Source organism: Lissotriton vulgaris, chromosome 7 (genome assembly GCF_964263255.1).
Source record: "Lissotriton vulgaris chromosome 7, aLisVul1.2, whole genome shotgun sequence".
Classification (NCBI taxonomy): Eukaryota; Metazoa; Chordata; class Amphibia; order Caudata; family Salamandridae; genus Lissotriton; species Lissotriton vulgaris.
In genome coordinates this window covers 882,133,850-882,147,215 of record NC_141695.1, presented here as the reverse complement: position 1 = coordinate 882,147,215, position 13,366 = coordinate 882,133,850, and the positions used below count along the sequence as shown (strand labels likewise).

Sequence of the window (13,366 nt, the reverse complement as noted above, 5' to 3'; positions counted from 1 at the left end):
CTGGGTCGAGGCTACATTTCAGCTCTGTTAAAAATTATTGCAATCCCACCTCCAGTTTGGTCCACTCTATCTTTCCTAACGATTGCATAGTTGGAGGGGAGGGCAGTGGCTATGTCGGGGCCTGCACTATCATGTAGCCAAGTTTCAGTCTATTTGAGAGATTCAGGGTGGTTGTGATCAGGTGTGAGTTTAAAAACAAATAGGCGAAACAACTGTAAGAAATTGGGTTACTATTTAAGGGGGTTTAAGGGGGGTGAATCCCTACTCAAGCAGCAACCACAGTCCTTGGCAGGGTAAAATCACAAGCAAGCCCCAAATTAACCTGTGCTAAACCCTCTGGTAGCAGCCAGGCTTAACTTAGAGGCAATGTGCGAAGTATTTATGCAGCAATTCAAACAGTACTAAAGTGAAACACAAGACAGTAGAACTTCCACACCAATTAATAAAAATAACGTAAAATGTAATAAATAATTTACAATCAGTAGAACTGGAGATGTGCAATTTTAAAGATTTAAATGAAAATAGTGCAATAAGCACACTTTTGGCGCTCCTCAACAGGCTGTGTGCCGGGGCACAGCCATGCGTACAATATGTGTGTCATGGATTGAAGTGAAGCCGTTTGTGTCATGCATTTGTACCTTGCATAGCCAGATGAAGGAGGGCATTTCTTACCGCGATTGACATCTTTTTTTTTTTTACAGTTTGTGAGGAGTGTCGGTTCAAGCAAAAAGTGGGATTTTAAGCATGAAAGAAGCATTTAGGACATGGATATCTTTTGCTGAGAATGTGTGGTATGATTTTAATTAATCTAAACACAATAACATTCCCTTTTTGTCGTTTAGTGGTAGAGACAGGGTGGCTGGACTATTTTCTCCAGCGGTGATTGGTGCAAACTTACTCATCAATATAAGGCAGGGGAGGTTGTGTTGTGTGCAGGAATGTCCCCCAGGTCTTCTGGAGGGATCACACAGCTGTCAGCACGAGCCCAGCAGGGGGGATAATGGTGCTGGCTGACGCTCTCAGACATGTCCTGACTTCCATCGCAAGCAGCCTGGGGCAGAGAAGGAGCAATTACTGTCCCTGTGAAGACAGAGATCAGATCCCTCTGCCCCGAGCGCTGGGACTCTTCACAGCACAGTTCAGGATGAGTTTAGAGGAGTGATATGGGCATGTCACTTCAGTGGTAAGAATTAACTTCTGTGCCCCCTTGTGCAATTTCATCTGGGACATCCCTAACGAGTCATTCAGTTGTGGTCTTGTATTTGCACACATTTCTGTGCAAGGGACGTGGAGCAGGGGCACATAAGGTGAGGAAATGTGCTCAATGGGTGATCAGTAATTGTGAGACAACACAAGATAGAGGCGTCACACACTACATGGGTGTCAATTTAAAGTGTGTGTGTGTATAGTAGCTTGGTCAGGACAAGCGACATGTTTTAATTCTCTATAGAAATCTATTACTATTTTTATTATTTGCCTATACTTATATATGTGGGGAGTTCTCCACTTGAACTGCAGAGGCTAATCACATGTAAGTATACATTTTAGTAGCAAGTGTGGGAAAAGGGCCAGCCCTACATTCAAAGAGGATGGGATTAGGGAGGAGTAAGAGGGCGTTTAGGGATGGCTAGGGAGGGGTTGAGGGAACTTACCTACCCATACATGAGTATGCCAACTGCTTTACTTTGGGGGAGTCATGTAATTTACACTTTTGTAGCAAGTTTATAATCTGTGTTTGTGAATATTGAAAGTAGTAAACTCTAACCGTACTCAAAAGCGTACCATATGTGTGTGAATCAGGCCCTGCATGTACAAAAACAGGTTGATTGATGACGATTATAGCAGTGATGTTATCATTGATGCCATTTAACATGTTAGGAGTGATGTAATGTGTTAAGTCATATGCAGTGCATGGTGGGGGCACAAGTTATAGTTAGCCCAGAAAACTATAACTGGTAAGTTTCACTATGTTTGTGTTTTTTAAAACAATAGTTTTTATATTATTACAAGGCCTAACTATACAATCACTTTAACCTTTGTTTTCAGTAAATATCCATCTATCTATCTTTCTATCTATCTATCTATCTATCTATCTATCTATCTATCGCCCTCCCTCTATCTATCCATCCATCCATCCATCATCCAACTATATTCTTTCACTTAAAAAAAAGGTTAAAGTGACATGATACCGGTATATTTAGGTGAAAATGTCACCTGTGCATACGGTTTAAAATGAACAAAATCACTGAAATTCACCAGTTATAGTTATCTCATGTAACTAATTCTAATGCCGTAAAGTAACTATAACTCGCACTCCTGCCATGCAGTGTTGCCATCAATCATGTCATTTCACATGTTGCAGGCATGTTATCAATGATATCATACAACTAGTCATTAGTGATGTAATATGGAAGGTAATTAGCAGCTTAAAGCAAGGGTGCAAGTTATAGGTATGTTAAGGCACGAGTGATTGATGCTTAAGATAACTGTAACTGTTAAATGTCAATGTTTTTTTCATTTGAAATGGTATGTTTTTACTGACAATTTCACCTAATTATAACTGCCCTTTAACCTTTGCTTTTGCTTTTTTCTGTGAATTTCGAAGACTTTCTTTAACAGGAAGTGACATACTAACACAATTCACTTTAAACGTTGTTGTTTTCAGTGAATTTGTATGTATTTTTAATGTAAAGTAAAATGTCTAAAGCTGTGTGCAGCATGGGGTTGGGCGCTGAAATCCCCAAAGTCAGTGCCAGGTGAAGTTGGGCAGAGGCCCTTCCCCGTGGCCAGATCTTACATCCAAACCTCCATGGGTGCCCTGTTCCCATGCAGTGCACGGCCTTCAGCAGTGCTGGCATGGAGTTGTGTGCAGGGCATGAGCCCAACCCCCTGCCAGCCAGTTACTGCTCGCAGGCAAGGCCCAGTGGCCACGCCCCGGCTGTACACAGCTGAAGTTCATGCTCAGCCTGGGGTAGGCTGCCTGCTGGGCAGTTGGCAACAGGGCCTGACTACAGCCTTGCAGCGTGGGGTTGGCTGTCTGCGGTCAATCCCACCCCCTTTTTATCAACCCATGCACGAATTAGTAACAAAATATTACTTTATGTTAAAAAAAATTGAAATTCACTGGGGAATAAAAGGTTAAAGTAATGTTTAATTAGGTGAAAGGTTCATTAACAGCATAACATTTTAAACTACAAACCACAGAAATTCACCGGTTATAGTTATGGTAATCTCAAGTATCTACAACTCATGACCTAAGGTAACTACAACTCGCGCCAAATTTGGCAGGAAGCTAGATCTTGGTCTCCATATTATGATTTTTGTGATTGGTGTAGATCCGTTCATTAGTTGTTGATAAGTAAAGTGTTCAAAATATGTATTTATCTTGACCATTGGGTCTGCGATGTTTCAAAATAGAGTTTTCTGTTTGACCCAAGGAGTTTTTTCTCTTTGGCCAATTAGGTTCTGCAGGAGTTAGACAGCAGTGGGAACGAGTACTCTATTTATGGCTTCCAGCAACATGAGAAAAATGTTGCTGACAGCCGCTGCAGGACACGGGTACTATATATATATTGAGAGAGAGAGATGGTACATAAAGGGTAACTGACTAAAATTGCCCAATATTAAAATAGAGGGGTTCTGATAACAAAATAAACCCAAAGCCAAAGGCCAAGTGGTTTGTGATATCACAAGAACCCAAAATGGTAATACAGGACCATATTATATTACACGTTAACTGTAATGTATTTTTTGTACTATGTTTTGGGGGATTTAACTTGACAAATGTTTTGTTTTCAAAGTGCAGCTAGCAATTGATTGAAATTTGAATGTTTGTTTTGTTTACCTTTCATGAACACATTTTTGATAAAGCAAGGGCGAATAGTGACGGCTACTGGATTTATGGGATTCTGCTGCTGAATTGTTGAATTATTTATTGCATACTAATGGTTTACTGAGTTTGCCACATAATTTGCTGATTTCTCAAACAATGTTGTTTGCAGCACCTATAGATTAACTAATACAACCAGAGAATGTGCTGCATAATTTAGATATCCTTGACACATAATTCTAGTAGCTTTGACAACAATAGAGATCTGCAGAGTGGTTTAGGGGTTGTTATTATGATGATGAAACCAGTATTCCAGAGGGAATCGTGAAACATTTCCATATTCACTGTTCCATTTGCCCTACGTCTCCTTTTCATACCTTGTTTGCCCTCCACAAGCCATTCAATTTTTTGTCTTTGAGACCTGAATATAGCAATCCTCAATAAACATTCCAAATGCACCAAGTTGTTCATTGGCTCTCCTCCGTGTCCAATTCCTATATCTCAACAACCACAGATGTGAATGCTTACCTCCAGTATCCCAGCATTGGTCCCATTGGCTGAGATGAGTACTGCGTGGGACTGATGGGTCTTCAGCTGGAAACGAATCATCCAGTCCCCTGACCCTGGGGGAGGATGGTACCGAACAAAGCTGTGCCCGTTAAATCTCGCCCCGGTATCTGGGGAGAGGAAAGACAAAAAGAAAAAGACTGTAAAGGAGAGTATTTAGTGTTTCTTGTGACAATAACTGAGGAACAAAATCCTATCACCATTTTGCTCAGGGTGGTGAAACCCTGGCACCTGAAGGGCACACCTTTGCTGTTTCATTTGAAACTAAGGTTAGTGAGTCACCTTTCCTAGATTCACCAGGGAGCCACAATTAAATGGTGGCTAATGGCTCATCAGCCAATCATCAAACGGTGCATAGCAAATTACCAAAAGCTGGGTGGAAGAAGCAACTGTCATTGACAATGCTTATAACTGACAGAAGTGAGTTATGATGCACTATAAATTAAAAAAGTTCTTATTAGTAGCATTCTGTTATTGCCATTTCAAAAAATCTTTTTCTTGCTTGTATAAACATAAAAGATGTTGTGCACAGCATTAAAACTTCATTAAAAAAAGCGGGTAGATAATATATCTCAAGAGTTCAGTAATAAACCCGGTAGTCTTCAGCCATAATAATATTAAAGTTCTAGACAACAGATATGTGAAAGTAGTCCCACAATCGTTCCCATATCCTACAATATTGGACAACCACTGGCTCAGTATATCTTTTATCTGGTATGAAATATCTATTCATGTGCTTTGTCCATGCCCCTATCTAAGGGGCTTGTCAAATTTCGAATGTTTAGCAATATCTCTTTTGGCTAATATTGTACCCAAGCCAATCAAAATTCTCTTTCCTGGGAGCCATCGGTACATTTTAATATTCCTAAAATGGTAAGCGTAGGAGAAGGGTCTATGGGCCATTCAACTACCTTAGATAACATCTGAAATATGGCATGCCAGTATTTCTTACTACCTGAAATTTGTAAAAAATTTGAACGAAATCAAACGTTTCAGAGTGACATCTGGTGCAGTCAGGTAAGAGTGGTTCTGCCAAATGGGCACCACCTGTTTGGAATGGAATTCACCCTATGTAAATAATTACTTTGGATGAGGTGCAACATAGCCAATAGAGATCATGAGGTGCCATTTTGCATTCTTTCTCCTCCATTGGGCCTAGGTTGCCCCCCCCCACACCCCCCCCCCCACCCCGCTTAGACCAGAGGTTTGCAAAAAGATTGTGGGCATTAGAAATTAAGGAATGATAGAGCTTCGAAATGTCTTTCCTGTCTAGCATGTATGCTATTCATTTTGCCTCCAATGGCTTGTATTCCCTGAGGCCGCTCACGTCTTCTCTAGAGCATGCATAATTTGTATTTTAAAACGGATACATGTGGAGGACAACATTCTTCCTGCAGATTGGCAAAATATTTATGTGGTCCCCTTTCCATAGGTTACCCACCAATTGAGACACATTTTTGATCCCATTTCGAGAAGCCAGATAGTCTGGCCGGGTGAAACTGGCACATGCACTGGCATAATGAGGTCTCTTGTGCCAACATGTTCCACCATCTGTTCCAACGGAGGGCTCCGGACCAGCACTCAGTAACTACTCTTGTAATGATTAGAGGGATTTAGGTACTGGAGCTACACAAAGACACCAATAAAGCCCTTCAAATAAGTCTGTTTCAAGGAGGAATGCCGGGTAAATCTTGAACCCTTGAAGCCCATCAATTACATTACATATGATCAATTGGACAGCCCAGTGGTGTAAGTGAATATCTGGAATTTCCAGTATTGCTTTGTAGACTGAGCAGGTACATTCATCAAAGGAAATTCGGGGGTATTTGCCTGTTCAAAATAAGGTACGTATGCTCGTTTGCAGAAAAAAAATAGAAGGATTTCATATGGAAAGTTTTGAAAGGCATTAAAGAGTTTAGGAAGTGCTAAAATTACTAACATCAAGTTGGGTCGCAGGTGCTATGTAAACCAATGTCTTTCAGGCATTCTGTTTGGATGCACAGCCTGTATTGCCTACTGACTGCATCCATCCCTTCTCTGACAGGAATTATTGTTGATTTCTCCAAGTTGATATCCAAAAATAAGTCCTCATCATAGAGTTCAAGAATCCTTATTAGCCTCTGACAGGCGCACCTACGGCAATGCAAAAAGAGGAGCATGGTGGCTGTGTACAGAGACAGGCAGTCTTCAATATCCCTTTCCTAGGAAGACTGAACCGAAGCAGCAAGCCTGATCCAGGTTGTAAGAGGCACCAAAGTCAGGACAAATAAGAGGGGCAACAGGGGTACCCAACCCTGGTGCCTCCAGAAATTATGAAAGGTGGCGACTCTAATGCAGGCATATACAATTTTGTAAATGATTTATATACTGGCTAGAAAATGGGGGCCAAATTTCATTTGGGTAGGTATCGGCTGCAAGAACAGAGGACTTCTCAAAATCCACCAGCATAAACTCACTGGGCCCAGAGATTTTGTGTGATTGGCCAGAGCCATCTGCGCCCATGTGATGCAATGCATAGGGATCAGCTCAGCAAAAAAAAGTTTTTTTCAGTGCACCAATGATGTGATCATTCGGTCAGCCTCCTCCCAAGTGCATTGGCGAAGATCTCAATTTCAAAGTTAATGACTGAAATCAGGAGGTTAGAAGCGCACCGACCTAGAGGCCTATCAGGATTCGACAGAACAGATATTGCAGCCATTTTGAGGTCTTCGGGTTTTGCTGCACATTTTTAGTAGCTGTGGGGCTAGCAGTGAGGTGCATCTCTTATCATATTTATTTGGGAACCAATTGGGTCCCAGTGTTTCTCCAACCTGCGTACCAGAACACACATCCACTATTTCCTGTACTAATTGGCCAAATTACATTAAGTATTATTATTAGTGAGCTATCAAAGGGATATTTCTTATTCTATTTTGAATGAGTTGATGTTTTGGGGGCAATCAGGATGAAGGAATTCCTTGACAATGAAATGTCTACCACACAATGCCACTGGCAAGGAATATGCAAAGGACATGTACTTGTCATGTCTAAGGTAGCCTGGAAGGTCTTGTCCATGCACCTATGGCATTTGGTTTCATTCAGTGCCAATGAATATAGAGCAGTGGTTCTAAAATCGAAAACGAATTTGACTCTAAAGTGTTGTTTTAGGAGTTCTAGAGCCATCCTAGAATCAAGAACTTGTGCTGCTCAAAACCCTTGTGCTGGCTTCAGAGGGGAGATATAATTGTGATTTTTGTTCGGACAGCCTAGTGGATCTGAAAAGTCAGTAGGGCTGTACACTGTAGATACCTTGTCCTATTCCCAGTCCTGATGATGTAATGTCATTCAATCATAACGTAGGCAAAATATTACTACCCAAATCTTGACACCAACATGTCAACATGCAAAGGTTTGACAACCTCATTATCAAGGATATGCACCAAATAATGGGACTGGAGATAAAACAATACAATTGCACAGAGCCAGTAAGTGTACAATTATGAGTCAGACAGAGCGGTACTGCTGGGTGGGATCCTTCCCTACTGACCAAGAGAGCTCAGGTGTTCCTGCACATGGAGTTTCCAGGAAAAGGAACACAAGACCCAATTTTATGGTCTGGGAAAATCTGTCAGCAATATTAACTTGGGTCACCCTGTATCTGTTTCCTCGCACCTAAATATGCCAAGATCAAAGAAATGTTTTTTTTAGAAAAATTGCTGCCAATGCAATGAAAACATTATGCTATGTTGAGAGTAAGTATGTGTAAAGACATTTGTATAAGTATGATTCAGAACAGTTTTAAAGTCCAAGGCCATCGTTCATGAAGGAAAACAAACATTTTCTGATTGAACACTCCCGTCCTCCATGACTCTGCAGCGCGTAGAGACTAATGCGCTTTTTGCTGCAAACGAACAAAATGCTATTTTGTATAACCATGGTATTCCCCCATAAGTATCACTCTACTTTAACTGAAACCAGAAAATAGGTTTGAGGAGGCATGTTTGGAGCTGCATACTTGGCAGCATGTGACTACCCGGTGACTCCTCAGGAAGGGAAACATATGAAAGCTTTCTGTAGATAATTGCAAGACATCCTGCGAAGAGGCACATTGCTGCGCCGCAGTTCTGGATTCACGCCCAAAGCTTAAGGCTGTTCCTCATTTCACATTGTCTTCTGCTTCAGTGACAAGCTGAAGGGTTCTCTCTTCAAGGTTAGACAATTCTTTACTGTTAACTGTTGGATTTTCTAATTTGTATTCATAAATGAACTATTGTTAATAGTCACATCTTTAGCATTATACGTTAAAAAAACAGCCTTTTTCTCTTATGAGCTTAGACAGTCATGTACCTGTAGAAGGACCATCTCTCACTATTCAACCAGATAAATAATGATTTATTTATTTAGTACTCATTCATGCATTTAGTGTATTTAACAATCTGCAGGAGATTGTGGCAAGAGATTCAGTAATTTACCTCCCCCCATTACGGGACAGTCTAGTTTAGAACCTGCTTCTCCTGCATTCAAAGTCATCAGTTGGACGTTACAGACACGTTCCTATGCCACTTTTTTTGTCTGTGTGAACCTCTTTATATAAATTAGTCATTATCTAATTATGCCATTATCATCCGAATAAGCATATTTTGCTTACACAATTAGGGTTGTTAAACAATGAATGGATATCATTTCTGCTGCATTTGAGGCCCTCAGTAATAACAAGATGAGAGATGCTGGGAAAACTACTAAGTTGTCCTAGTTGTCTATTGCAAACTATTCATCTTGTTTGTATGTGTTCCTCCAATCAACACTCATCAAGCGCCTAACATCCAAAAAGGAAAGTTACTTCATGATCTCCCGCAGATGATCCTGTGACCTCCAGAGGAATGTTAAGTTCCATTGCTGCTCTAACCAGTACATTTTGTAAGGGGGTTATGTCATCAATTCATAATGACCTCAATGGGGAGTTGCATTGTAAAGTTGGGGTACCCGACTCATAGATGCTTGTGTCTGAGGGTGAGACATGAGTAGGAAGTGACCGAGACATCTTTCTCTTGTACCTTTCAGAGAATACCTAATCTATATGTTCTTTAACTGGATAAATCTCTTGATTGTTCGAGGGTCACTGAAATGATGTGCATGACGTCAGTGACTGTCTTTTTCCTCTCTAGATCGCCCTCCGTGGGAGTCTTTATGAGGAGAAGACCCAGTCACGGTGGAAGGGGGACCTGCTCTGGCCATCTTGCAATGTTGTTTTGTTCCTTTTCAGCATTGGGGTATCCTAACTTGCCTTGGAGATTAATGACTCCCAAGTCCTTTCTTTGCCATTTATCTTGTGAAATTCACAATCCTTTACAGAGCGTGAGGATGGTTAACATCCCACACACAGCATGTGGGTCGGAAGCTGCCTTCACCCTCTCACAGGAGAGCCACTTCATGAAAAGTGAAGACATTGGGAGAAAAAAACCTTCAAATGGTATCAAAGGAAGGAGGAAATGTTTCACGTATTTAAAAAAAAACATCACATGAAGCATTTTGAATTCTGAGGAAAAACCTGACAACATAGAGGATTTCAGAGGAAAAACCTTACAACGTGTGTGAAAACCTCATTAGGTGTTATTTGATTCTCTAGGCATGAGACGGAAAAAAGAACTGAGGATGTCAGGCAGCTGACAGTACAAAGCATGCTGGGATATGGAAGAATTTTCAAAAAACGTAATCCTATGTTTAGGAGATGTACAATATGTGAGTGCAATAAACAACTGAAATAGGACTAAACTGACCTGCATCTGCTAGAGGGGTTGACTCGATGGCTGGTTCAGCATTTGAGAGGTCAAACCAGGCACCATGAGATCTATCTTTAGTGAACTCTGGTATCCTAGTTGTCAGGTGATTCTTTTATAGGGAAATAATTGTGTGTAGGACAGATCTGGTTCCTAATATTTCACGTACATCTTTCGCGCAGTTTTTCTGCAATGCCCTACACTCACACCTCTTTAAAAAGAACACGCCTTCTGTGCAGCTATAGCTGTACATTCCCACCACCTTGCTGCCTGGGAAGCCACACCTCACCATCAGATTGAAGGGTATTATACAGAAACCACAAGTCCTTCCTCTGCCGGGTGACGCAACATCCATAACCACAAAGTGTTCCCGGTAAATCCAGAGCCATGAAACATGGTTTCAAACCACGCCCAACCGCATGCAACTTGAGATTGAAAGTAACTGCACCTTACCACCCAGCATCTTACAGACATGCTGTTCCCTCAAGCAACATAGGCAAAGCAATTCATTAACACTCTTCGTTTACCACACCTCTCTGGTTCCCTTTTCTACCTCATAAATATTCATTAAATGCTCATTAAGTTACTCATTGGGCAATTCCGCAGGAATCTTACATTGTAGCAAATAAATAATTAAATAAATACATAAAGACAAATATATAAGCTCCACTTTGCTCCTTGGGTAAGAGGGAATGGAGCAAACAGATTTCGTTCCACGACATAATGGCATGGTTTGCACCTGAGCAAAAATGGAGAAAAGGCTTATGAAACCATTTGCAGCACATGCCTCTATTAGGGATCATTTAATATGAGTCACATAGATTTAAATTTCGAAATCCCAATTCATAAATAAACATTTATTTAAAAATATGGGAAACTGATCTTTCACTGTTTTTGCCATTTGTTCAGAACAAAACAGAACAAAACTGATGTCACAATGAGGGACGGGTATTTCTATTTTGACAACTGGATGAAATTAATTTTCATCTATTTCTTACAGATTAAACATGAACAATAGTGTGACATTGATATGGTCCTTGTTTTGCTCTGTTTGAAATATCTATCATATGCTCCTTTTCATTTTACATATGCAGCAAAAATGGTTCAAATCATTTTACCACATTTTTGCCCCAGTGCTAAGTTTCTTTGAGGCCTTCCAGAAAGCTTGGCATAAAAGTATCATTTCATGGCTTTCGTGATCTAAACACTGACTTGACGGCTACAATTAACATCAGAAGGCTCATAGATCTGATTGGTTGAATTATTTTGGCAGTGTAATGATAGTAGACAGATTTCTCACCGTTACACGTGCAGATCTGCTCCAGGCTGTGCCGTGGCGTTATGACGCTGAGCCGGGCGTTGCTGTAGGTAGACAGGGTGTACGGGTCCAGCTGCACATTTTCTTTGCAGGAGCTTCTTGCACAGTCTAGTCCTTTACAAGGCAGGTGAGCCACCTTCCGAACGCGCAGGCCAACCGCCTGCTCCAGCTCGCGAGCTGATGCTGAAATCTTCTCAGCCAGGAGGTGAGGCTCCAGGAAAGAACTGCCTGAGCCTCCAGCCACCAGGAGGAGGTCCACAGCATGAGCGCCGTCCACCTGCTGCAGACTCACCATGTGGACCTTCTGACGCGGTACAGCCAGGATATTTGACAGGAACCGCTGCAGGCTGCGCCAGTGGTCGCCAATAAACTCCTCTGAGGAAACATGGGTAAATCGCAGCTGGAGGGACCTATCTAGGGCCTCTTGGCTGAAGCACCAGACCTGGACCTGGACGGTGGCCAAAGTGGTGAAGGTGCCATCGCTAATGCTCACTGTTAAGTTGTATAGGCCTTGAGGGAGTCCCTCACCGGCGATGATCTTTCCGTCCGCACTGCCCACAGAGAAGAGTCCTTTCTGTGGTTGATCAGGCCCCAAAGTGTACACCAGAGCATCATGGGGGTCACGGTCTGTAGCATGGATTTTCCCCAATACCCCACCACGGAACACTCTCTCATTGGTTGTGATATAGATCTCCAGAGGCAGGGCTGAGGGTGGGTAGCGGCTGGGTTCAGTAACACGAATATTCACAAATGCAAACGAAGAGAGAGGAGGAACCCCACTATCGAAGACCTAGCAAGATACAAAATAAGTTAATAATTAAATTCACCATGTCATGAAACTGGAAAAAACACTCCACTACCTTCCTAGGCATAATAGTGACAAGACATTACCTGTTTTGTGTGTGATGGAAGTTTACACTACTGTTGCCTATGAGATGTGTGTGCATGTATATGTATTTGGTTTTTATACATACCTTTATGAATTTGTGTGAATGTGCAAATAAACTGCACGGCTGTCACCTTTGCTATGTATGTTCAGTGTATGTGAGGGAAACTCACTGCTGCTGACTGCACGGTTCTTTTTCGGTGAGAACAGAGAACTGCACGGTTGCACCCTGTACTATGCCTGCTCTTTAACTGTCTAAGGAAAACCTGCACTACAGTGCACCAACTGTTCTGTATGAGGAAAGGACATGTTCTCTCTCTCTCTTTCTCTCTACTCTCTCTCTCTCTCGTTCTCTCTATTTGTGTGTGCTTATGGGTATCTGTGTGTATGTGTGTTCTGTGTGTGTGTGTGGAATATATTCTTGCATCTGTGCTTTCTCTGTGCTTCCTTTACTTTGCTTACTTGTGTGTGCTTTTTTGCTTGCACGTTTGTGTGTCTTGCTTCAGTGTCTTTGTGTTTTAGCTTGCATCATAATGATTGTATTCTACCCCAGAAATTGCTCCTACAGATTATTAAACACTACTTGAAGCTGTACCTGAATCTGCAGCAGATAGTTCTCCTTGAGTTTCCTCCTTAGGGTCGATGACGTAGTCAGAAGCCCATTGGAGCCAACATGGAACGCATTACCATCGTTTCCTGCCACGATCTTGAAGCGATAAGGAGGGCCGTTCTCAGGGGAATCTCTGTCAGTCATGACGAGTTCCAGGACGCTTGTGCCAACTGGCGAAATCTCCTAAGATTGGGAAAGATTAAAAATTAAGCCTCAGTGGGATTAGTTGAGCAGCACAAGCAAGACTCGCCCTGTGCCAATGTCCTGGCTCGTTCGCCAGAAGGCCATGGAGAGGCTTTGTACTATTAAGAAACATCTCAATTTCATTGCACATAATCATGTGCCTCAGTCCTCCTTAAGCTTCAACCAACAGTGCGGCTTTAGTGGGCTCGGGACTCGC

The 13,366-nt window shown here is 41.9% G+C and overlaps 1 protein-coding gene across 1 annotated transcript in view; it reads right to left on the bottom strand.

Annotated features, from left to right (window-relative positions):
• Positions 1-13,366, bottom strand: part of FAT2 (FAT atypical cadherin 2) — a 231,215-nt gene that overhangs the window by 62,721 nt on the left and 155,128 nt on the right. Inside the window, exons 17-19 of the mRNA XM_086931273.1 lie at positions 12,952-13,149; positions 11,453-12,260; positions 4,358-4,506 (exon numbers count right to left, since the gene is read on the bottom strand). Of these exons, the coding sequence (XP_086787399.1) occupies positions 4,358-4,506; positions 11,453-12,260; positions 12,952-13,149 (1,155 nt within the window). The remainder of the gene's footprint in view (positions 1-4,357; positions 4,507-11,452; positions 12,261-12,951; positions 13,150-13,366) is intronic.